General features: G+C 50.5%; 1 protein-coding gene and 1 pseudogene across 2 annotated transcripts; both read right to left on the minus strand.

The window, feature by feature from the left end:
- Positions 1-13,387: 13,387 nt before the first annotated feature.
- On the minus strand, positions 13,388-16,062 carry LOC125526485 (uncharacterized). Of its 2 annotated transcripts, XM_087539868.1 has the most exons (3): positions 15,256-16,062; positions 15,148-15,221; positions 13,388-15,115 (listed from the first exon to the last, which is right to left on the minus strand). In XM_087539868.1, the coding sequence occupies exons 1-3, from the start codon at positions 15,892-15,894 to the stop codon at positions 13,513-13,515; spliced, it is 2,316 nt and encodes a 771-aa protein (XP_087395994.1). In that variant the 5' UTR covers positions 15,895-16,062; the 3' UTR covers positions 13,388-13,512. The 2 variants fall into 2 exon arrangements, with proteins under 2 accessions (XP_087395994.1, XP_048547131.2); XM_048691174.2 differs by having other exon boundaries at positions 13,388-16,061.
- Positions 16,063-24,109: 8,047 nt separating this feature from the next.
- Positions 24,110-25,688, minus strand: LOC147985301 (uncharacterized; annotated as a pseudogene).
- Positions 25,689-26,614: the final 926 nt, after the last annotated feature.

The following is a 26,614-nucleotide window of genomic DNA, read 5'->3' on the forward strand; positions in this document are numbered from 1 at the left end:
AAGCCCCCCCTCCTTGTCCAATTCGGACTAGAGGGGGAGGGGGCGCACGGCTGCCCTGGCTGCCCCTCCTCTTCTCCCACTAAGGCCCATGAGGCCCAATTAACTCCCCGGGGGGTTCCGGTAACCCCCCGGTACTCCGTTTTTATCCGAAACCATTCGAAACACTTCCGATGTCTGAATATAGTCATCCAATATATCGATCTTTATGTATCGACCATTTCGAGACTCCTCGTCATGTCCGTTATCATACTCGGGACTCTGAACTACCTTCGGTACATCAAAACGCAAAAACTCATAATACCGATCGTCACCAAACTTTAAGTGTGCGGACCCTAAGGGTTCGAGAACTATGTAGAAATGGCCGAGACAGGTCTCCGGTCAATAACCAATAGCGAAACCTGGATGCTCATATTGGATCCTACATATTCTACGAAGATCTTTATCGGTCAAACCGCATAACAACATACGTTGTTCCCTTTGTCATCGGTATGTTACTTGCCCGAGATTCGATCGTCGGTATCTCAATACCTAGTTCAATCTCGTTACCGGAAAGTCTCTTTACTTGTTCCGTAATGCATCATCCCGCAACTAACTCATTAGTCACATTGCTTGCAAGGCTTATAGTGATGTGCATTACCGAGAGCGCCCAGAGATACCTCTCCAACAATCGGAGTGACAAATCCTAATCTCGAAATATGCCAACTCAACAAGTACATTGGGAGACACCTGTAGAGCACCTTTATAATCACCCAGTTACTTGTGACATTTGGTAGCACACAAAGTATTCCTCCGGTAAACAAGAGTTGCATAATCTCATAGTCATAGGAACATGTATAAGTCATGAAGAAAGCAATAGCAACATACTAAATGATCAAGTGCTAAGCTAACAGAATGGGTCAAGTCAATCACATCATTCTCTTAATGATGTGATCCCATTAATCAAATGACAACTCATGTCTATGGCTAGGAAACATAACCATCTTTGATCAACGAGCTAGTCAAGTAGAGGCATACTAGTGACACTATGTTTGTCTATGTATTCACACATGTATTATGTTTCCAGTTAATACAATTCTAGCATGAATAATAAACATTTATCATGATATAAGGAAATAAATAATAACTTTATTATTGCCTCTAGGGCATATTTCCTTCACTAGCAGCGTCTGGTGCTTGGCCGGATCGAACTCCCACAAATAGCAAGTCCGGCGTTGGCACGGAAGGATCCGGCGAATGAGCATAACCTGGATCATGTTGACAAGTTTTATTTTCTTGGTTATCATGTTCTGGACGCACGTCTGGATCCCAGTTAGCTCGCTCAAAGAACCCCAGGTCAGGCCCTTCTTGTGACGCCCCGAGACCGTTGCACCAGGTGTCTTCTAGTTATTCGCTGTCTTTGCCATGTCATTCGCTTGCGTGTTGCATCTTGTCATGTCATCATGTGCATCGCATCATCATGTTTTCAAAACTTGCAGTCGTTCGGGTTATCCTAGTTCTCCCCGTTATCCGTTCTGAGCCCATACACACTTGCATGCGCCCGTGGCACGTCCGAAATATTATTTTATAAGTGGCCAGAAAATGTTCTCGGAATGAGTTGAAAGTTGGCGTGCGGTCTTATTATAGTGTAGATAGGCCGCCTGCCAAATTTCATCACATTCGGATATCGTTTGATGCCCCAACGGATAAATATAGCGGCAATAGTAGCCGGTCTTTTCGTCGGACGTTTTCGGTCTCCGGAAACAGCGCCTGACTGCATCTCTACCCTCTCCTCTTAGCCCAACCTTCCTACACTGCCCACCTAGTCCATCTACCTATCCCTCTCCGCTCCAGGACCGTCCGATGGCGATCGAACGGTCCGAAAACGGACAGAAACCCCCAACCCCAGCTCCTCCTGCTATATATAGCAGACCCCCTTGCCATTTTTGGCCTTCTCCTTCCCTCCTCGAAATTCGTGCCCCAATCATCAACCAGCCGCTGCCCACCTCCATTTCCGCGTTGGCCGCACCCTCCGCCACCACTTGGTGTTCTCTGACTGGCCGCGCCGCCAGCCACCCGCCCCTCTAGCCATTGGCCTCAAGCCACATCGCCCCGCAGCTCCCCTATCCACTGCGCGGCCCGCCGGGGTCCAGATCTGGCCCGCCAGGCCCAAGCAGGCCCGACCGCGCCGCCGCCCGTACCCGCTTGCCCTAGCAATCCCGATCGGGACTCCGCTGCCAACAACGCCCCGCTGCCCCGCCGTCCGCGCTCGCCGGCGATGAGCACCGCCCATCGCCGGAGACCTCTGGAAGGCCAGCCCCGCCTCTCTACTTCCTTCTCCTCCCTCCTTCGGCCTCTCCCTCTCAATTCTCCCTCTCTCTCGCAGGTGCCCGCCGCTGCCGCCCAGGGAACTCGCCGTTGGCCCCGTCTTCGCCAGATCCGGCCGGGATCCACCGGATCCGGGGCCCTGCGACCCATTCTCGGCCTCTCCAGCTTCACCGAACCCCGCCGTCGCTGGAATTTTGTCGCGCCGCCGCCTTGTTCTTCTGCCCGTGAGGCACACGGGAAAAGGACGATGCCGACACTCGCCCCTCTTGCCCGCGTGGGCCACCGCACGCCCTGGCCTGGCCCAGCTCCCTGCTCGGTCTCCAAGGCCCAGCTCGTCTTTGCCAGATCCGCCGGCCCACCGCTCTGCTTCCCCTTCGGCCCGGTGGCCCAATGTGAGAAGCCACCATTTTTCCCCCGCCCTATGCGCTGCATACTATCCTGCACCCAGCAATTTCGGCCCACTTATGTTTTTACAGATCTGTGAATTTTGCTATATTCCAGTGTTTGGCAGTTTTACAGAAAGACCCTCTAACTTCATGCATATGATTACTCACAAACCATGCATCGGAATTAAATAAACTATATATGTAAAATGACTAGAATTTCATCTAGTTTCACAATATCCAACTTTCATGCTTGTTTGAGATGTTTAAACTTGTTGTTTGCATTGTTTTGCTCATATGCCATGTTAAAATGCTTTAATTCATAACTAAATAACCATAGCTCCAAACCTAACAAACTTTATATGTAAATGGGGTAGAAAATTGCCTAGTTTAACATGGTGGCATTTCTTTGCATGTTTAACAACTCTAAATTTGTGTTTAGGGCAGAACAGTATCAAACCTAAAATATGCACATGAGGAGTTTCTGGACTTGTTGTTTGTTGTTCCAGCCTCATTTAAACTTGCCTAGATAGGTAGTTTTCATATGCTTCACCCCTTGCCATGCTAACCAACATTTAATATTGTTGGGTACATAAACGGGAGAGAACTAAATAAGCCATGTGGTGTTTCGTCAATATGCAACTCGTTGCATATTGAGCTCCACTTAACTTGTAGTTTTGCTTGTGCACTTTGCCGTGCCATGAATCATTAAACCAGACATGCATCATACTTGGTTGTGCATCATGCCATGTTTATGTGGTGGTTGTTTTACTATGTTGTTTGCTTCTTTCTGGTGTTGCTTCTTCGGATTAGTTCCGATAACGTCGCGTTTGTGAGGATCCGTTTGACTACGTCCGTTTGTCTTCTTCATGGACTCGTTCTTCTTCCTTGCGAGATCTTAGGCAAGATGACCATACCATCAAAATCACTTCTATCTTTGCTTGCTAGTTGTTCACTCTATTGCTATGCCGCGATACCTACCACTTGCTATGTCATGCCTCCCATATTGCCATGTCAAGCCTCTAACCCACCTTTCCTAGCAAACCGTTGTTTGGCTATGTTACCGCTTTGCTCAACCCCTCTTATAGTGTTGTTAGTTGCAGGTGAAGATGAAGTTTGTTCCATGTTGGAACATGGATATGTTTGGGATATCACAATATCTATCTTATTTAATTAATGCATCTATATACTTGGTAAAGGGTGGAAAGCTCGACCTTATGCCTGGTGTTTTGTTCCACTCTTGCCGCCCTAGTTTTTGTCATACCGGTGTTTTGTTCCTTGATTTTGCGTTCCTTGCACGGTTGGGTGTTATGGGGACCCCCTTAACAGTTCGCGTTGAATAAAACTCCTCCAGCAAGGCCCAACCTTGGTTTTACCATTTGCCTCACCACCACCTACCCTTCCCTCGGGTCGGCCAACCCGAGGGTCATCTTTATTTTAGCCCCCCTGGGCCAGTGCTTGTCTAAGTGTTGGTCCGAACCGAGCCGCCTGCGGGGCCACCTTGGGGAAACTCGAGATCTGGTTTTACTCGTAGCTTGTCTCATCCGGTGTTGCCCTGAGAACGAGATATGTGCAGCTCCTATCGGGATGTCGTCGCATTGGGCGGTCTTGCTGGTCTTGTTTTACCGTTGTCGAAATGTCTTGTAACTGGGATTCTGAGACTGATCGGGTCTTCCCGGGAGAAGGAATATCCTTCGTTGACCGTGAGAGCTTGTGATGGGCTAAGTTGGGACACCCCTGCAGGGTTTTGAACTTTCGAAAGCCGTGCCCGTGGTTATGGGCAGATGGGAATTTGTTAATATCCGGTTGTAGAGAACTTGACACTTAAGTTAATTGAAATGCATCAACCGCGTGTGTAGCCGTGATGGTCTCTTCTCGGGGGAGTCCGGGAAGTGAACACGGTTCTTGTGTTATGCTTGGACGTAAGTAGTTTCAGGATCACTTCTTGATCATTTCTAGTTCACGACCGTGCTTTGCTCCTCTTCTCGCTCTCATTTGCGTAAGTTAGCCACCATATATGCTAGTGCTTGCTGCAGCTCCACCTCACTACCCTTTCCTACCCATAAGCTTAAATAGTCTTGATCTCGCGGGTGTGAGATTGCTGAGTCCTCGTGACTCACAGATACTTCCAAACAGTTGCAGGTGCCGATGATACCAGTGCAGGTGACGCAACCCAGCTCAAGTGGGAGCTCGATGAAGATCGTGTTCATTGTGGTGTTTCGTTTTCAGTTGATCAGTAGTGGAGCCCAGTCGGGGCGTTCGGGGATCTACTACATTAGGGGTCGTCTTTCTTTATTTGGTTCCGTAGTCGAACCTTGATTGTATTCTGGATGATGTAATGCTATATTTATGTATTGTGTGAAGTGGCGATTGTAAGCCAACTCTTTATCCCTTTCTTATTTAGTACATGGGATGTGTAAAGATTACCCCTCTTGCGACATGCCTACTATGCAGTTATGCCTCTAAGTCGTGCTCCGACACGTGGGAGATATAGCTGCATCGTGGGTGTTACAAGTTGGTAATCAGAGCCTTCCCCGACTTAGGAGCCCCCTGCTTGATCGAATCGTTGGCGTTGTTGAGTCTAGAAAAATATTTTGAGTCTTATAGGATTATATATATATATATCGGAGAGTAGGATTCTTTTTACTCCTCAGTCCCTTGATCGCTCTGGTGAGGCCTCCTGACGTAGAGTTTTGACTCTTCTCTTCTCAAATTTCACTAAATTTTTTTAGGATCATGCGGGTATCTTGGAATCGTTTCGATGGTTTTGTGACGAGAACATTGTTCTTGGTGCCTCCTGACATTTAGGGGTTGTGGCAGTGTCCCGGGGAGTTGAGCTCCGAGGTGTTGTCGTCATAATTTTATCATTGCAGTTCTGAAATACCTGAGTTCGTCGACATCGAAAATCTCTTTTATGTAGTTGTTGGTGAGATAACCTCGACGCCACCCAGTCCTGGGGCGGGAGTTTGGGAGTATTGCCATAATTCGTATAACGGGTGCTTTTCGAAGATTGAGGTAAACGATTTCCGAAGGTTTCTTGGTTATGTGTTGAAGGATGGATACAGCTGGATGTAGGATTTGTTAGTTTTGGGTGAGATATTATGCTTCCCCTGTATCCCCAACACCTGATTGCATAACCAGAAAGTTTTGGGAGTTTTTAAGTGGGAATTCAAGTAGCTCCTAGGATACCTTTCCGACAGATGCATGATATGAGATTGGGGTTCGACGTCTAGTGGTCCGCCTATCCATGGTTGGTTTAAAGTGGTCTCGTTGTGTCTTAAAGAGTCCTTGGCTATGCTGACTCAGGGACGCTTCGTATGTCATGTGCACTTCCTTGTACATAATGGTGCTGTACGATCGAGCCCGTGTGGGCCCCACAACAAAAACTTTAGACGAAATCTCTATCATATGTTTTTTCCGGTTTATTCTGCAAGCCAATCCTTTGTTTTGTTTTGAGTTGTGGTATTCGAGTTGCTTCAATGTCAAGTGTTGATTCCATACCTTTCCTAAGCGGTGTTCTCATATTTCTATGTGGATGTTAATTCGTCATGATCATCGAGATTGTCATGTCAATCCTTTTCAATCGGCGTGTTCCTCTTCAAGTGGATTCGATCATTTCGAGATTCGCAAGATTAACTCTAGGTTTTCTCGATGGTATTCATTCCATCTGCCCAAGTTGCCTTTGTTTTCCCGCCCACCCACCCCTTGTTTCTTCAAGGACTCGGATTTCTTAGTCAAGTATCCATCTTATTGATGTGAAGTCTCTTCTTTCTTCCCTTTCAATGTTCTTATCCGGTGATTCTCAGGAAGATACTAACGAAACTTCGAGTTTATTATTCTTCGTTCTATTTCTTCTCCGGTGGATTCAATTCAAGCTTTGTCATTCCTATCCTTTTCCTCATTTGAAATGTTTTCTCATGCCCGTGCACCTCTTAATTGTTCACCTCTCTCTATTCATTTGTTCCGGAGTGCGAAGATATCTCAGAAGATGTTATCTCATTCAATCCGTTCAACTATCTCGAGGTTGTTATCTCATTCAAGCCATATAATTCAACCGGCGCAATCTCTCTTTTAAATTGTTCAACGGTGTATCTTTTGAGTGGGCCCTAACCCACAGGTCTTTTCCCAGGATCTTACCTCACCCTTCTTATTTTCCCGGAGTTATTCTCAAATTCATTTCAAAGTTTGACGTATGAATGAATTATCATCAGTCATATGTCTTTCTCCAAGATCTTTCAAATTCATTTCATTGTTGATTCAACCTTTATATTCTTCTTTATTCCGGAGTGTCTCAACAATTCATGGTGTTGTTTCTCGTCGTCAGTCTCGGATTTTGAAGACCAAAGAAGAGTTACTCTTAAATCCTTACCCGTTCTTCCAAAGATTCATGGTTCAAGCTTGATGCCATCCTCTCATATTTATTTCCGATTGTGAGAATTCTTTTCAACCATCCGGAGCAATTCAGGAGTCTTTTCAGTTTGATTCTCCGGAGCCCATCATCTCATAATTTTTCATTCCAGCTTTCAGCTATCGTTCTCCAGATCTTACCAATGAATTATTGAAGTATTCTCTAATCATCTCGTGATCTATTTGTTCTCTTGCATCTAAACTCTCTCATGTATCTTAATTCATTTTTCTAATTCTTCCCGATGTTTCTTTATCTTTTCTTCGTTCGTTTTGAATTCTTACGGTGGTTCGTTCAAGATTTATCTTCCTTCATTATCTTATCAATTCATTCGTTGTTTCAATCCTACCGGTGGTTCGTTGAAGAGTTTCCCAAGCTTGCACTATATCTCTCTTAATTCTTTCAACGACAATAAGTAGTATGCCAAATCCGTTGCTTGCCATCAATCTAAATTGGTGAAGGATGCGCATAACATAATTCTTACTCTTGTTTCATCCAAGTGATTAATTCCTTATTTCGGAGGTTCATCAAAATTCTTGATTTCATTTGTTCATCTTTCTTTTCCGGAGTTCCAAGTTTTTTTTCTGCATTATCTCGTCGCGAAGATCCATCTTGAATCATTACAAGGCTTCACCTTGTGTTTTCAACTTCTCTTTCTTTTTATCATCATTTTGTTACCAGAGTTCTTTATGGAGGCTCTACATGATGGTTCTTTAAGGATTTAATTCCTTCTCGAAGTGTTCGTCGAGACTCTTTTCAGAGGAGTTCTAGATTTCTTCATCTTGCATCCCAAAGTGCAATTCTTTCTACCTTATCTTTTGCGGTGGTATTATGTCATTTTTGACAATTTCTATGCGTTTCATGATCCACAAGTTCAGGAATGAGATATTTAAACCCATCATTTTCAATTCGTTCATGAGATCCTTTGCAACCACCAATCTCTTCATTGGAGTTATCTTGGGTTATATTTCACCTAAAGCCTTCCCTAAGGAATGTTGCTATTGTGGTGCTTCTCAATGACCCAAGCTTGCTCTTTATCCTCTTGGTGTAACAAGTTTTCATCTCTTCGTTGATCTCAAGCAAGCAATTGTTTTCGTTAGTGGCAGAATTTCACCTCAAGATTTCGAGATGTTTTCCATAAGCCCACAACAGGCTTACTCTTTTCGTTGTTGGTTTTCCAACAACTCCGTTCGACTCTTCCCCTAAAGATGTTTTTTCAAGCTCATTTGAGGCAGAAGATGTGGTTTTCTCCTCCGTTCTTTTGATTCCATTCTTACATTCATTCCGGGGGCATTGTATTGTTGCTATATTCACCCATCATCTCGTTTTGTCAAAGATCATGTTCTTTTCGTGCTTATCCATTTAACCAGAGTGTCGTGCCCTCTTTTCAAGTTCTCTCGTCTTATCAAGTTTTTCCTTCCTTCTCAACCGGAGTGCTGTCTGAGATCTTTCTTACCCCTCGTTCCATTCTTTCAATAGTTCCGGAGGCAGTGTGTTGTTGATTTCATCAAGTATCTTCTCATCTTGTCAAGTTCTTGTTAATTCCTTCCATTCTCAATCGGAGTGCTGCCCAAATTATATCCTTCTTTTTTCCCTCTCTATCTTGTTTTAACTGGAGTGTGGTCGTAATTGATCCTTATCGTTCCTTGTACTTCTCGTTTCTACCGGAGTGCTTGCATGTATTTTTTGTCCATTGCAACCCTTTTCTTATGTCTTTCTACCTACTAGGTTCTAGTAATGTTCCTTGTTCCTCTGTTCCAACAGAGTGTTTTCAACTTTATTCATCTTCGTTGCATTCTTTCTTTCAATTTGTTCAACCTCCCAAGGTTCGTGGTTTCACTCATTTGTCAAAGAAGCAACTTAGTTTTACCTCTTCTCTTCTTCGTCTTCCGTTTTCTCTCCGGTGCCATCCTAGATCTCGGGACGAGATCCTCTCGTAGTGGTGGAGTGTTGTGACGCCCCGAGACCGTTGCGCCAGGTGTCTTCCAGTTATTCGCTGTCTTTGCCATGTCATTCGCTTGCGTGTTGCATCTTGTCATGTCATCATGTGCATCGCATCATCATGTTTTCAAAACTTGCAGTCGTCCGGGTTATCCTAGTTCTCCCCGTTATCCGTTCTGAGCCCATACACACTTGCATGCGCCCGTGGCACGTCCGAAATATTATTTTATGTGGCCAGAAAATGTTCTCGGAATGAGTTGAAAGTTGGCGTGCGGTCTTATTATAGTGTAGATAGACCGCCTGCCAAATTTCATCGCATTCGGAGATCGTTTGATACCCCAACGGATAAATATAGCGGCAATAGTAGCCGGTCTTTTCGTCGGACGTTTTCGGTCTCCGGAAACCGTGCCGGACTGCATCTCTACCCTCTCGTCTCAGCCAAACCTTCCTACACAGCCCACCTAGTCCATCTACCTATCCCTCTCCGCTCCAGGACCGTCCGATGGCGATCGAACGGTCCGAAAACGGACAAAACCCCCCAACCCTAGCTCCTCCTGCTATATATAGCAGCCCCCCTTGCCATTTTTGGCCTTCTCCTCCCCCCTCGAAATCCATGACCCAATCATCAACCAGCCACCGCCCACCTCCATTTCCGCGTCGGCCGCACCCTCCGCCGCCACTTGGCGCTCCCTGACTGGCCGCGCCGCCAGCCACCCGCCCCTCTAGCCATTGGCCTCCAGCTACGTCGCCCCGTAGCTCCCCACTCCACCGTGTGGCCCGCGGGGTCCAGATCTGGCCCGCCGGGCCCAAGCAGGCCCGACCGCGCCGCCGCCCGTACCCGCTTGCCCTAGCGATCCCGATCGGGACTCCGCTGCCAACAGCGCCCCGCTGCCCCGCCGTCCGCGCTCGCCGGCGATGAGCGCCGCCCATCGCGGGAGACCTCCGGAAGGCCAGCCCCGCCTCTCTACTTCCTTGTCCTCCCTCCTTCGGCCTCCCGCTCTAAATTCTCCCTCTCTCTCGCAGGTGCCCGCTGCCGCCGCCCAGGGAGCTCGCCGTTGGCCCCGTCTTCGCCAGATCCGGCCGGGATCCACCGGATCCGGGGCCCTGCGACCCGTTCCCGGCCTCTCCAGCTTCGTCGAACCCCGCCGTCGCCGGAGTTTTGTCGCGCCGCTGCCTTGTTCTTCTGCCCGTGAGGCGCACGGGAGAAGGACGATGCCGACGCTCGCCCCCTCTCGCCCGCGTGGGCCACCGCACGCCCTGGCCTGGCCCAGCTCCCCGCTCGGTCTCCAAGGCCCAGCTCCTCTTCGCCAGAACTGCCGGCCCACCGCTCTGCTTCCCCTTCGGCCCGTTGGCCCAATGTGAGAAGCCACCATTTTTCCCCCGCCCTGTGCGCTGCATACTATCCTGCGCCCAGCAATTTCGGCCCACTTATGTTTTATTATAGATCTGTGAATTTTGCTATATTCCAGTGTTTGGCAGTTTTATGGAAAGACCCTCTAACTTCATGTATATAATTACTCACAAACCATGCATCGGAACTAAATAAACCATATATGTAAAATGACTAGAATTTCATCTAGTTTCACAATATCCAACTTTCATGCTTGTTTGAGATGTTTAAACTTGTTGTTTGCATTGTTTTGCTCATATGCCATGTTAAAATGCTTTAATTCATAACTAAATAACCGTAGCTCCAAACCTAACAAACTTTATATGTAAATGGGGTAGAAAATTGCCTAGTTTAACATGGTGGCATTTCTTTGCATGTTTAACAACTCTAAAATTGTGTGTAGGGCAGAACAGTACCAAACCTAAAATATGCACATGAGGAGTTTCTGGACTTGTTGTTTGTTGTTCCGGCCTCATTTAAACTTGCCTAGATAGGTAGTTTTCATATGCTTCACCCCTTGCCATGCTAACCAACATTTAATATTGTTGGGTACATAAATGGGAGAGAACTAAATAAGCCATATGGTGTTTCGTCAATATGCAACTCGTTGCATATTGAGCTCCACTTAACTTGTAGTTTTGCTTGTGCACTTTGCCATGCCATGAATCATTAAACCAGACATGCATCATACTTGGTTGTGCATCATGCCATGTTTATGTGGTGGTTGTTTTACTATGTTGTTTGCTTCCTTCCAGTGTTGCTTCTTCGGGTTAGTTGCGATAACGTCGCGTTTGTGAGGATCCATTCGACTACGTCCGTTTGTCTTCTTCATGGACTCGTTCTTCTTCCTTGCGGGATCTCAGGCAAGATGACCATACCCTCGAAATCACTTCTATCTTTGCTTGCTAGTTGTTCGCTCTATTGCTATGCCGCGATAGCTACCACTTGCTATGTCATGCCTCTCATATTGCCATGTCAAGCTTCTAACCCCACCTTTCCTAGCAAACCGTTGTTTGTCTATGTTACCGCTTTGCTTAGCCCCTCTTATAGCGTTGTTAGTTGAAGGTGGAGATGAAGTTTGTTCCATGTTGGAACATGGATATGTTTGGGATATCACAATATCTATCAAGGCCTCTCGGAGCTCCTTGATGTCTTTCTTCTTAACAGAGGAGGCCATCCACTTGCCACCAGCTCCGGATCCGGACATGGTTGGAGTGCTCTCTCCGGCGGGGGAAGCTAGGGCTTAGGCGCTGGAGCTTAGGAATGGATGAGCAGAGGAAGGAGAAGGCAAGGGCAAGTGAGGGTGAATCCTTATCCCCTTGTAAAGGTCACAAATGTCAAATGCCTTCCCACTCGCCTATTCCCAAGGGCTGTGTAAACGGCATGGTTGGGTTACCCACACCCGTATTAATGAGAATCCCGTAATAAGGGGACACGGTCTCTACTTTGACAAGACGTGCCAATGGCAAACGCATCTCGAAACGTGGAGCGACAGACAAAAAATGGTTCGAAATTATGACCGGACAGATGTGATGTCATGTTATGAAAAGTTGTCAGCAGATTGGACGCGTGTAAAATTATATTCTCTCTGCGGTTGTGTGTGATGTGTGTTACAGGTCCGGACACGTCGATATGTCCAAAGACTGTTGTGGAGTTCAGAAGGAGGAACCCGCCTTGCAATGCCGAAGACAGGCCTACGCGCTGGATACCTTGTCATTGAAGCCAGGTTCAGGGGCTACTGAGGGAGTCCTGGACTAAGGGGTCCTCGGGCGTCCGGCCTGTTAGCCATGGGCCGGACTGATGGGATGTGAAGATACGAAGACCGAAGACTACACCCGTGTCCGGATGAGACTCTCCTTGGCGTGGAAGACAAGCTTGGCGACTAAATATGTAGATTCCTTTCTTTGTAACCGACCTTGTGTAACTCTAGATCATCCCGGTGTCTATATAAACCGGAGGACTTAGTCCGGAGGACATACATTATCATAACCACACAAGCTAGGCCTCTAGGGTTTAGCCATTACGATCTCGTAGTAGATCAACTCTTGTAATACTCATATTCATCAAGATCAATCAAGCAGGACATAGGGTATTACCTCCATAAAGAGGGCCCGAACCTGGGTAAAACATTGTGTCCCCTGTTACCATCGACCTTAGACGCACAGTTCGGGATCCCCTACCCGAGATCCGCCGGTTTTGACACCGACAGAAAGGCCGCATCTTTTTTGTCACAGTTGCATTCCACCCTCGATACATCCTAGTTGCAAGTCCACCCTTCCAACTCCACACTCAATACACAACTAAGAGCCCGACACATTTTTCCCAGCTGAAAGTCTACCCTCGACACGCAACTAGGCCTCACTCATTTTTGTCCCTGTTACAAGTTCATTTTGTCACTCAAGTGCATGCACGCGATGAGACATCAATTTGGGGGCGGGAGGAGGGTTGCTGGCCAGTTGTATGTCCGCATTTTTTAATAAAAATCATGAACATTTTCTTAAAATTGTGAACTTTTTCAAAAATTATGATTTTTTTCAAACTCACATTTTTTTAAATATGAACTTTTTTCAAAGTGGACATTTTTTAGTTTCATGAACATTTTTTAATATTTGCTAACTTTTTGGAATTCATGAACAATTTTTGAATTTGCTAATTCCTTTATAATGCAGGAACTTTTTTTAGTTGCAAACAATTTTTTATTTCACAAAAAAATATTTGCTAATTCCTCTCTAAAGGCTTAATAGATGAAAATGAAAATTGACTTGTTTCAAAAGAACAAATAAATGATCGAACAGATGCAAGAGAGGAGGTGGGCTTGTTCTGAGATAAGGTGACCCTGATGCCATACTTAGATCAACTACATCTACAGTAGGTGAACCACTAAAAAAATCTACAGTAGGTGAGACCTAGACACATCCTTCAAGAAAAACTGAATTCTTTTACTCCTTGCAAATTGCTGGAAGCTAGTGAAACATTTCAATACAAATTAACAAGAGTACACACAGTAATCATGAGAGATGGTAATACCCAAGCAGTACAGTACGTTTGAGTAGAAGAAATGCGATGGAAAAAAGAGAGTAATATAATTGCTACTGGCCACGGACGATGAGCTTGGCCTTGGCGTCTCCCTCGTGGATCCGGTACATGTCGCCGAGGCCCATGTGCGCCATGAGGAACCAGACCATGGTGATGAGCTCGCCGCCGCGGCTGAGCTGCCGGACGTGCGTGCTCCCGCGGCACTTGCCGGCCGCGTACGTGAGCATCTCCCCCCACACCCCCGCCACCACCTCCCACATGAGCTCATCTCCCAGCTCCCTCAGCACCTTGGCCAGGATGACGGCGTCGAACAGCACTGACTTGCACCTGTCGCCCTTCACCACCGACGGCATCTGGGTCGTGTTCACGCTCAGCAGCATCCTCCGCGCGTCCATATGGTCCGGGTCCCACGCCGCCGCCGACTCGAAGAAGCGCTTGGCCTCGGCGCACGTGTCACGGTACCGGAGCAGCCCGATGCCCGCCGTCGCGGACAGCATCTCCGGCTGCTTGATCAGAAGGTAAAGCATGTACTCCGACAAGGTCTGGCCGATCTTCTGCATGTTGCTCGCATCCTTGGTCTGCACTGTAGGTTCGAGCGGGTAGCAGCACAGGTCCGTGGCGATGTGCCACAGCAGCAGTGACTCGTCGAACTCTCTGTCGCTGCTCACGCTGGTCGCAAGTACCTTGTCCTTGTCCTTGTTACTCATGGTCTCCTCCTCTTTCGCAACTGCGGCGGCTTCTGGTGTCGTTGCTACCTTCTCTTCCCCCTTGTCCTGGTCCTTCTTCCCCTCTTTCGCACCTTGGGCTTCTGGTGTTGCTATCTTGAGCTTCTCCATGATCTTCTGACGATGCTTCTCAAGGACTCCCTCGCCACGGCAGCTGCACGCCGCCGTTGTGTCTTTGACGGTCTTGGCTTCGGTGGCCCTCTCCTTGAGCGTACCAAACACAAAATCAAGTAGGGGTCCCTTCCCCTTCTCCTCACCCTGTCTGCAGCAGAGGCGCTCGCGCCGGATGAAGAAGAAATCGTCAAAGATCTCCCGGACGTGCAGCGCCGCCGCGACCTTGGCGAGCGCCCGGGCCATCCGCGGGCCGCCCAAGCAGCTGCGGAGGCCGCTGCTGGAAGGGTCCGGCTTGCCCAGGCAGTAGCTCACCAGGTTCAGCTGCGAGGTCCTCTCCGACCAGCGCCGCAGCCGTGGCCGCACGGACCTGACGGCGCGCGCGAGCCACTCCAGCCACCGTGTCTTCTCGAGGAGGACGAGCATCCGGTGGGAGGACAGGAGCATGGCGAGCGCGACGCCGTCGAGTGCTATCCCGCCCAGGAGCAGCGCATAGGTGATGGCGATGTCGACGCGCATGAAGCTGCCCTTGTCGCCGTGGAAGAAGAAGATGAGGAGGGAGGAGACGAGGCAGGCGGAGGCGAGGAAGCGGAGGACGCTGCCGACCTTGCTGTGGGCGACGGGGGCCTTGGTGTACACCATGTCGTAGATGAAGTTGAGCTCCACCTCGATGACCTGGAACGCCTTGGCCGGCGAGTCGGTCACGTCCTCGCGATCGAGGAAGTAGGCTTGGCTGATCTTGCGCTCCTTGTAGCTTAGGATGAGGTTGACGAAGAGGCGGCGGAAGATGAGGAAGAAGTCGAACGCCTGCGACTCAAGGCTCTTGCTGCGATTATTCACGAGTCGCGTGGCCTCGCCTTCCTCAAGGTCGGCCAGGGCTTTCTTGGCCTCCTCGTCTGCGCCGGCGAAGACGATATCGACGACCAGTCCGGCCTGCTCCTTGGCGTCGAACTCGGTCATGAGCTTGGCGTAGTTTGGGCCCGGGTCAGGAGGGTCGAGGATGTTCTCCCGGAAGCCGTCGACGCTGCCGGAGTAGAGCGAGTAGGTGCGCTCACCGTACTTGATGATGCCGACGACGAACATGAGGACGGTGGCGGGGATCATGGGATTGCCCTTGAGGGAGCAGAAGAAGATGACGGAGGCGGAGAAGAGCTCGAAGAGGAGGCCGATGAGGTGGCGGAGCCACAGCTCGTTGTCCTCGAGGGAGTAGGCGGTGATGGTGTCGGGGCCGCCCAGGTGGAGCAGCAGGAAGGGCGTCCAGAAGGCGAAGATGATGGGGCTGCTGTTGCCGGCGTCGGCGTTGGTGGGGGAGCCGCGCTTGAGGCCGGTGGCGTGCTGGGTGATGGTGGAGGAGGAGCTGGACTGGGAGCCGCCGATGTTGCCCATGTTGTTGAGGAGGAGGCCGAGGGCGAGGTCGGCGACCCAGTCGGCGAGGAGGTAGCATGCCCAGACGAGGAAGCGGGGGACGGGGGAGGAGGAGCGCTTGCGGACGGGGCCGACGAAGATGAGGATCATCTGGAGGAAGAGGCTGAGCAGCACCGCCACGCGGATCTCCCAGTTGCTGTCGTCCTGCGGGATCGGAGGCGTGAATCCTCCCATCGCCGCCTGCCGCCCTTCAGCCCGAGCTGGAGCTACCTAGCTAGCACGTCGGACGTCGCGCCCTGCATGCAGTCTGCATGCATGCATGCATGCATATGCACTGACCGGCCTTAAACTACGACTCCGACTAGAGTAGAGTAAGCTTCACCGATGGGATGCGTGCCTGTCCTTCAAATAGGAAGAGGAGGAGTGCAAATGGAATGGGGTCGACCGACGGCGGTACAGATCGATCGTCGAATAAATCCTTGCCTTGTTTGGAGAGAAAACAAAGAGGGAAAGGAACACAAGAGTAAAGTGAAAGTAGTACGTGTAGTCCATTTCATGTGCTCAAAAGAAAATTCGCATGCACATGCAGTGCAGTGGTGTCTGTATCAAGATAACCAAAGCTGCAGGCGCAGGCAAAAATGAGAGTATGCACCAAGTTTAGCGCTAAATACCGTACGTACGTCGATCACTCCTTGCAGAAAGAAAGAAACAAGGGTCAGATTGGCAGCATCATGCAGATTGCAACGAAAGCATGCATGCACGCATGCATCAAATGCAGCGGTGTCTATATATCAAGATATAATCGAAGTAGAAAGCAACTGATTCTCGCCATCGATCGGTCTCCTTTAATATTCACAGCGTTAATGTACATATGGTCCTTGTTTACAGCAATAGGTCACAAGTTAGACACTTTCTCTTTTATTTTATTTTTTATTTTACCTTTTTTGAGGTAAAAAAAATCAAGATGCGGATAAGCGGACGCATGCAAGTCTGACAAGGAAGCCCGGGACGCATGGAAGTCCGACGAGGCAAATAAGCGATCTGATGCGACCAAAATAAAGCCCTGCGATGCAAAGGGAACATCACATGATAACTAAAGGTTCACTCTAATATCATTCATGTATTTAGGATTGATATAGACGTCCATGGTCCCGTTGTCGCTCATTGAACGAACGGTTTTATTCATGTCTATGAGTTACCGAATCTACACAGTCACAAGATTAAGGCAACCACGATCTGAAGAGTGTTAGTGGGAGGGGAGTAACGAGAATATATTTGTGGAATAGTTTCATAAATATTCAGAATAGTTTTGAGAGGATTCGAAAGCGTTTTAGGGTCACCGGAAGGGTTTTGGAGTTTATCGGGCACTACCTGGTATTTCCAATACTTAATATATATATATGAAAAATGTTTTCGATGATGTTAAATTATATATAAAATGGTATAATAATAATTAAAAGGCTTTTATATTAATTTAAATATCAACAGGTCTTAAAAAGGCGAAGAGGTGGAGGAAGAATTTGGGCCACCAAGGCCCAACAGGGGGAGGCGCCCCCTTCCCATAGTGGGAGGCCAAATAGGGGTCGGGGAAGGACTCCCCCTTCCCCCTTTGGTCGGCGCAAGGGGAGGGGAGCTTGGCTACCCCCTCTCCCATCCAACCTATATATACATGAGGTATTGAGCTCTTTTGAACACACAAGTTTTGGAGCCTCCTCTAGTTCATCTAGCCCTAGTTATAGTTGATCCTAGTTGACTAATTAGAGCTTTGTCTAGTTTCTCTAATCCTCATAATTAGAAGTCCAGTGTGGTTCTAATCTCATCCCTCCTGCGGCGATTAGCTCTGGACGAAAAAGCGCCACCGGATCATGAAGGCTGCAAGCTTGCAACCAAATAGAGAGGGCGTGCTTTCGATCTTCGGTTCGAGGGACAGTTCATGGGCGGTTCGTGGGATTGTTCATCGATGGTTAGAGGGACTTCAAGTACGATCTACACCGACACGTTCTTCTTCCGTTGCAACTTGGTGACGGTAACGATCGTGATCCCAACCGGTTATGCATCTTCATTTTGTAGGCATGTTTTTTTTGTTTTCTACTACGTTTCCCAACACTCTATTCTTACACTCTTATTATTTTATCCATGTTGAAAACTTAACCAATTTGTCGTCAATCACCAAAAATGGGGAGATTGTAAGTGCATCTAGTGCCCCCTTAGTGTTCTGGAGTATTGAAGACAAATGAGTTAAGGGACCAAAGTGTTTGTGAGTGTACACAAGAGATATAGTCCCTAAAGATTTGGTTTAACTGACAAAAGATAACCCCTAAAAAGGTATTTATGCAGTGAAGAATTTGGTGCTTCCTTTGAAGAAATTGATGTGAAGAATTGGAAGCTTGAGGACTTTGTTTTCGTAGTTTCTTTCTTCTTTATTTGAGTCATTGGACATCGTACTGCTAAAGGGGGTCCAGGTGATACATAGGCATATTTCCGAAGTGATGCTCAATCCCAAAAACATACCTATTTCTTCGAGCGAAGACTTTGGAAATCTCGTGCAGTGCAGTCGAGTTCTTTAGAGACATAGATGAAGTTCTTTTGGTCGTTGACGAAATTGGGCTGACTGAAAAGTTAGGATTACGCTAGTGCGATTTGTCTACCATGTGAGGAAACTGAGAGTTCTGATGAATTTATCGTTCCGACCATTGCTGCACAAGTGTCAGCTGTCGAGTGGATCCTTATCCTTACAACCATCATGTCCGAAGGGCATTTATGTCTTATCATGTCGGGTTGCCTTAGCTATAAATAGCAGCCCCACAACCAGTAGTTGGTGGGCTCCTCCAAGAGAGAGATTGACAAGTGTCATTTGAGAGCAACCCTTCCTCTGTCGAACTTGAGAAAAACCCAAGTGAGGAAAGACCCAACCCCGAGCCAAAGTGATTAAGCATCACTAAAGAGACTGTCCTATGTGATACGACGCCCGTTACCTATGAAGACTGTCATTCTTCCAGATGGTTAGGCGTCATGTTCTGAGCATCCAACACTACTGGAATCAGCTTCTTTGCCGTCCTCCATGGCGGACGGCAAAGGCATGGATCACGGACGGCAAACTGTCCGTCTGAACACGTGCCAGCAAACGGTGAGGGTGGGTGTGGTGTCAGGTGTCGGGGTGTCGGTGGTCGGGGTTGGGGTCGAGGTGTGGTGTCAGGGTGTCGAGGTCGGGGTGTCGTGCCGGGGTGTCGTGTCGGGGTCGGGGTGTCAGGGTGTCGGGCTCGGGGTCGGGGTCAGGGTCGACCGCGATCGGGGTGTGGTGTCAGGGTGTCGATTGGTCGGGGGTCGGGGTCGGGGTCAGGGTCGGGGTGTGGTGTCAGGGTGTCAGGGGTCGGGGGTCGGGGTTGGGGTGTCGTGCCGAGGTGTCGGGGTGTCGATCGGGTGTCGGGTCGGGGTCTCTTTTTCCTTTTCTTCTTCTTCTCCTCCACTCCTCTTTCTTCTTCTTCTTCTTCTTCTTCTTCTCCTCCTCCTCCTCCTCCTCCTCATCCTCTCCTCTTTCTTCTTCTTCTTCTTCTTCTTCTTCTTCTTCTTCTTCTTCTTCTTCTTCTTCTTCTTCTTCTTCTTCTTCTTCTTCTCCTTTTTCCTCCCCTTCTTCTTTTCTTCTTTCTTCTTCTCCCTCCTCCTGTTCCTCCCTCCTCCTTCTACTTCTTCTTCTAAACTAAAACTAATCTAAAATAAAATAAACTAAAACTAATCTAAAATAAACTAAACTAAAACTAAAACTAAACTATAACTATAACTAAAACAGAAACTAAACTAAAAGAAACAAAAATAAACTAATTAAACAAAAAAGGGGGAGGAGCTTACCTGGTGGAGGGGGAGGCCGGACGGCTGTGGCGGCCGCTGGAGGAGGCGGCAAATCGGTGGAGGGGGAGGCCGGACGGCCGCGGCGGGACGGGGCGGGGACGGCGACGGGGCGGGGACGGCCGCGGCGCGGCTGCCCGACGTGGAAGAGGCGGCGGGGCCGCGATGGAGGTCGGGAAGGGGTGCGGGGCGGCGGGGCGTCCGGCTACGCCGGACGGGGTCGGCGGCGACGACGCGGGCCGGTGTGGGTGGGGGATGGCGACGAAGGGGAGGGGGCGGGTGTGGGGGGGCGACGTGGAAGGGGCGGCGGGGGTGCGGTGGAGGTCGGGGGGCCGTAGGGGAGGGGTGCGGGGCAGACGGGGTCGGCGGCGGCGGCGCGGGTGTGGGTGGGGACGAATGAGAGAGTGGAAAGAAGAGAGGGGGGCGGGACGGCCATTAACGTACCCGCCTCATTGCCGTCCGCGAACGGTCTGCAAAGAGGTGGGGCCAGTGGGCTTGAGTTGGTTAAACAATAACAGGATCCACCCACCTCTTTGCCGTCTGCTAGCGGACAACAAAGACTCTTTGCCGTCAGCCAGCGGACGGCAAAGAACGGGCTGATGGCAAAGACTTCGTTTGCCATCAGCCACATCTTTGATGTCTGTTTTCTTGTGGCTGACGGCAAAGACCTTCTTTGCCGTCAGCAAGTGGACGACAAAGAATGGGCAGACGGCAAAGAAGCTGATTCCAGTAGTGCAAGAAGAATTAGTGGAGTGCCATAGAATGAGTCTGTGATGGTTTTGGAAGTCTACCTTGAAGACTTACCACGAGTGATTGGGCAGGGTCTAAGTGACCTTAACTCAAGGGGAATAAGGTGAAAACTTAGTGTCTTCTGAGTTCAATCTCAGTCCCCCTAACCAAACGTACAATTGATACAACAACTTGAACTAGCCAAACAAATCCCATGTCTTCACCGAGCCTACCTGGTTTTAAATTCCTCAACCCCTTACTTTGAGTACTTCAGTTCTTGATGAATTTGTGCCGTGCATACTGAAGACTTTGAACTGAAGACTTTCACCCTGATGCATTCCATTTCTTCAGTTCAACATGTTTACGTTTGATGCATGTATGTCTGCATGTTCTTCATCTGTATCTATCTTGCGAGCATGTCTTTCTTCACCGCGACGACTTTTTCATCTTGTTACATTTTTTGTCACTTTGTTATTTGTTAAAATCTTCCATCTTTGATGAATTTGTAATAATATCCCATTCACCCCCTGGGATATAACCTACACTTTCATGGAGATCTTTAAGATTGCCTCTAGAAAAAATAGAACGGTTCGTAAGGACACGCTCAAACACAACTAGATCGGCCAGAAGCGACTAGTCACCTCCTTTCCTTCGCCGATCAATCAAAAAAATATCCACACCAACTCAACCCATTGAGAATTTTAGCCTGCGGACTCTCATTTCTTCTATCCATCTCACCCTCATTACAAATGACATGATCTCCTGAAAGTGGACCACTAATGGCACATATTCCATCTTCGCCATAGACAAGATTTTTTGAATGTTGGTAGTCGGCCTACCAAATTCATTGATCAGAGGAAAAAAAACGAGCTACAAGGAAGCCCAGCGGGCAAAGCACCTGAGGGAGATGCAAAAGGGGAAAAGAAAAAAGGCGAAGCCCGAACCAAAACCTAGCTTGGATCAAAAGGGATCCCCGCTCCTGCCAAGTTCCAGAGATGGATCTCCTCCCTCACCTTCTGCACGAAGACATCCAGCTGCAGTGTCTTATTCTGAAATAGGCGCCTGTTCCTTTCTCGCCATACTTCCCAAGATGTAAGCTGAATGAGACTGAGAGTTCCTTTTTTCCTAGCTTGCGTGGCGTTCGTGTAGCAGCTTCCCAGCCATTTCTTGATGCTACTTGGCTCTCCCCAGGTCGATGGCAACAACGCCGGCATGCTGGTCAGCGAGGCAATAGTTGTCCAAGCGCGGCGCGTCCAAGGACATTCCGTGAGCAGATGCAAAGGTGTTTCTAAACTTCGTTCGCATAACGGGCAAAAATAGTTGTTTTCCCACCCTCGGCGCAGGAGAGTGTCCGCCGTGAGGATCTTTCCAAGCAGCGCTGTCCACAAGAAAAAGCGGCATTTTCCTGGCGCCCAGGATGCCCAAATTAGGTTATAGCCTTCCATGGGGACTGCTCCTTCAAATTGAAGGAGATATGCAGAGCGAGCGCTATATTCATTTGATTGCGTAAATCTCCAGATGATGGTATCGGCTTGGTTCTCATGGAGGACCTGTTCATCAAGCAGCGACGCAAGTCGGGTGAGCTCTGAGGTCATATGCTCAGTAAGGCCGCTAGCCAAGTCCGACAGCCAGGCTTCATTGTACAACGCCTCATTGACCGTGCGATTTTTCCGTGCTGATATCTTAAAAAGTGATGGGGCGATGACCTTGGGGCATTGTCCATTTAGCCATCGATCGTGCCAGAAGCTAGCCTTCCGACCATCCCCCAGGTCGATTTCAGTGGCCATGGAGAAAAACATGCGCTCATCCTCCGCGCAAGGAATTGGTGCTCGTGCCCATGGTCGTGAGGGATTTTGCCAAGCAAGCCACAGCCACCTAAGACGTAGCGCCATCCCAAATTTCGCTAAATCCAAAACCCCCAGGCCGCCAAGGTGTTTTGGTCTGCAGACAAGGTTCCACGCCACCCGGCACTTGCCGCCATTGCATGTGCTCTCGCCACTCCAGAGCCATGCGCGACATAGCTGGGTCATGCGCTTCAGCGCCCACGCTGGTAACCGGTGTACCGTCATCATGTAGACCGCAAGAGAAATCAACCCTGTTTTAAGGAGCACAAGGCGACCGCTTTTTGCCATTAGCCTACCTTTCCAGGCCGCTGTCTTGTTGCCAAACTTGACTATCAGGGGGTCCAGATTATATTCTTGGTGAGGTTCCGCAGTGATAATGGCATTCCGAGGTATGTGACGGGGAAGGACGTCTGCGGTATGCCCAGTGGCGCTAGAACGCGGCCAAGATCAAGTTCACCACATCTGATCGGGAGGGCCCAGCTTTTGCTGGCATTCATGTGTAGGCCCGAGGCTGCGGCAAAACATTCGAGTAGAAGTTTGATCATAGTAGCATCTGCCTCATTTGGGTTCATGCAGAGTGCCACATCATCCGCATAAAACGAGCAGCGCATCAAGCGGCGTCGACCAGGGAGCTTTGACAACATGCCACAGTCTGTGGCCAAGGACATCATCCGCTGAAGTGGGTCCATTGCCAGGATAAATAGGAACGGGGATAAAGGGTCGCCCTGCCGTAGACCTTTCCGGTGCAAAATATCATCTGTTTGCTGACCATTGATCAGCACGCGTGATGCCGAGGTGTGCAACAGCATGGCAATCCATTCGCGCCAGCGCGGCCCGAATCCTCTAGCTTCGAGCATATCGATCAGGTACGTCCAGGAGATCGAGTCGAAGGCCTTGGCAATGTCCAACTTTAGCAGAATTGATGGCCGTTTGTTCTTGTGGAGGTATCTTGCCGTGTTCTGGACATACAAGAAGTTTTCCTGTATGCTGCGTTTCTTAATGAAAGCGCTCTGGCATTGATCGACCAGATCCTTCAATTTTGGTGCAAGCCACCGCGCAAAAAGCTTAGTGAAGATCTTTAGCAAACTATGTATAAGTGAGATTGGCCTGAAATCTTGCAGCGTCTCAACACCTTGTTTCTTTGGGATGAGAACAATGATGGCCTTATTAACTCTTGCTAGGCCCCTCCTGTCCATGCGGAACAGTTGGTTTAGCGCTGCGAACAAGTCAAGCTTGATTACTTCCCAGCATCGCTTGAAGAAACCACCGGAAAAGCCATCAGGCCCCGGTGCCTTATCCGCTGGAATCCCGTCGATGGCTTGCTTTATTTCCTCCATCGTGAACTCTTCATCCAAACCAGCAAGATCAACCTGTTCCAAGCCTAGTTCATCCCAGTTCAGCGCTACTGATCTCGGTTGGTCCTCACCAAAAATCTGCTGGAAATGTTGATGCGCCATGTCAAGCATTGCATCTGGAGAGGAGACCGAGCCTGCAACTCCATGGAGCACATGAATTGTGTTCCGTGCATGTCTGGCCACACCGGCCAGGCGGTGCTTCAGTTTGACTCTTGATGTCTTGGCCGCAGGCGGAGCGCCCAGAATGGAGGACGACAGGAGCGTTGCAATCTTGCTAATGAAAGTACGCTGTTCATCTATGTGCAGCTTGGCGACGCGAGCCGTGATCGCCGCCACCAGCCCCGGTCCTGATAGGTTGGCCTCTGCTAGAGCCTTCCTGGCACGCCTCTCCTCCACCGATTACACATGGGCCTGCGCGTACTTCATACCGAGGTTGGCCTTGTTGGTGTGCAGCAGCGGGGTCCCTTGTACCCCAGGCCCAAAGATAACTTCCGGCCCCGCGACGCAACCTAGCTCTGGCTCCATCGTGATGGCTTGGCCGGCCTCCCAGCGTGGCGTCCAACTGGGGCCCAGTGGATGGGCAGGCAGCTCCCAGCTGGTTATCATCGACGGCATGGGCAGTGGAGCCGTCTCCCAACACGGCAGCCAACAGTGGTCCACCGTCTGGACCGGCATGGCCTAGCTGGTCATCACCTGCGGCGTAGCCAGTTGGTGTGCAGCAGTGGGCTCCCAACTCTGCAGCATGTTGTTGCCCAACAATGGCGGCAACGGTGGCAGCTCAGTGCAGTCCCGATGGTTCAAAGCGAGGGAGGCCATCCCAGCAGCCGTGATGGAGGCCACACCCAAATCTGGACCACTCCAAGGGACGGGAGCACCAAGGTGGAGATGCACTTGTTGCCTTGGCGGTGAGTACAACGGCTTGGTGTTGTAGTTGAGCGGTTTGTCACTTGCCCTCTCCTGTACCCCTTGACCAACGGGAAGCGCTCTGGCCGCTAGCAGAGTGCGAGTCAGGTCTGAAGGCTGCACCTCGTCAGACCGCCTATCATCAGCCTGTCCCGCATCAGTTCCTACAGCAGCCACGCTCATGGCCTCATCAACCTCATCAGCAGCCTCCTGGTTGACCTCATGCTTGTCGGGCTGTTCCCCAGGTAGCACAGTCCGGGCCACCTGCACCACCTCAAGCGAGGGGGTGACAAGGACAGCAACGGGGGGCTGATTTCCTGCACAGTGTGTGGCTCTGCCGAAGCCGCGGAGTCCACCGGAGCCTCGCCGGCTGGGAGTGCCGAGTGACGCCGATGGCGCCAGGGCTCTGGGTCTCTGCTGGCTGTGTCCCTGCACATGGCCTGCTGCCGCATGTTCTGGAAGAAACGCTTGCGCACCCCACCGCGCTTGCCGCGGCGGCGACTGCTGCCACCCCCATCTCCCTCCTCATCTTCACTTCGGCGGCCGCCAAAGTGAGCAGAGCTTGAACCCGTCGAACGGGCCCTGTCGTCCCCATCTCGCGTGCCGAAGCGCCACTTGCCCTTGAAACTGTAGGTGCACGGCCATTCCGTGGGGGAGGCCGTGGGCGAGATCGGTGTATAATCTTTGACCACGTCTAGGTGGATCAGCACCGGGAAGGACGGGCCTTCCTTGCCCTCCTCAGCAGGTGTGCCTTCGGGGAGGAACTCTCGCGGCCGGATGATGTCAGGGCGATGCAGCACGCTGAAGTCGGAGGCGCGCGGGATCTTGTCGGGATGCCATGTCCAGAGCCAGGCAAAGAGTGCCGACCAGTTGGCCTTGGTGGTGGACTGCCGTTCGATGAGGTCCAGATCACAGTCCTTGCCGATCACCTCCTGTACGCTGTTCCAGTCCCACGAGGTCAGAGGCAGCCTCTCGATGGCCACAGGCAGTAGTAACGCCAAATGCGACTACTGCTCGGCGGGGGGAGCCATGGCCGGAACTTGAACTGCACGCCGGCCACCTCAATGCTACGCTGCTCGAGGGCAAGGTCTCGCTGGGCGGGCCGGAACATGGTGAGGAGGTAGTCGTCCGGGTAGAACGGAGCCACAGCGATGTCGCTCTGGGGGAAGCCAAAGTCCCGCTCCACCGCGCGCGCCACCATGTCGGCGGTAATGCCGGAGCAGTGGCTGACCGCGGTCAGGATGAGCGCGGACGAGCGGAGCCGATGGGCCTCTGCCTCCATGGCCGGGGTGCTGACCACGGTGCAGCTGGAGTTGGTCGGCCTCCGCGACGCCTCTCCGGGGATGTAGGCCATGGTCACCGCTGAAGGCGCGGTGCGGCGCACCACGGCAGACGGGTCCGGAGGCACCAGCGACAGCGCAGCCAAGCGCGGTGACGTAGCAGGACCTGCACCAGGTGGAGACGGCGCGGCCAAGCTCGGGGACGCGACAGGCACTGCAGATTGCGGGGGGGGGGGGGGGGGCTAGAGAATTGCTTGCTCTTCAGGCGCTCAGGGCAGCCACGCTCGAGATGACCGGGACATTTGCAGGTGTAGCAAATGATAGGGTCGCGGCACTCAAAGTATTTGTGTCTAGAACCTAGGCAACGATAGCACACACTGCCAAAGTGTCTCTTGAAAGCTTGTGCAGCCGCAGATGAAGCAGGATGATAATGGCGCAGATCTTTTGGATACTGGCCGACTTCGCGCGCCTGGCGCCGCGCCAGCTTCTGGGCATGCCGAGAGGAGACCTCAGTCCATCCCTCACCGAGAACACCCGCATTAGATGCCAGAGCAGGGGGCGCGAGTGAGGGCCGAATCGCCGGATTAGCCGGAGGAATCGCCAACCCAGAGCAAGCCGCAGACGGAGGCGCCGGGTGGGTCGCCAGTCCAGGCGCATGCGCCTCTGCGCGACCAGGCGCCACAATGATGGACTGCAACCGCGGCCTGGCAGAGGCAGCCACCGCCGCAGCCCAAGACGGGGGGAGGGCGCTGCGGCGGAAGGCTGAGGAGCTGGCAGCGAGCAAGAAATGGAAGGGGAGGAATCACTCACCCGGATCTCGCCATAACCCATCTCCCGCAGAGCCACACATGGGAAGATCCGCCCAGAGACCTGGTCAATGAACGGAGCCGAGGCATCCCCTGCCTCACGCAGCGCGACGCATGGAAGCACACGACCAGAGACGCCATCAATGATAGACGGCAAGGCAGCGCCTGGCGCGGTGGTTGGGGCAGCTTGGGTA

The sequence above is a fragment of the Triticum urartu genome, chromosome 2A (genome assembly GCF_056163025.1).
Source record: "Triticum urartu cultivar PI428250 chromosome 2A, HENAU_Tu73, whole genome shotgun sequence".
Lineage (NCBI taxonomy): Eukaryota > Viridiplantae > Streptophyta > Magnoliopsida > Poales > Poaceae > Triticum > Triticum urartu.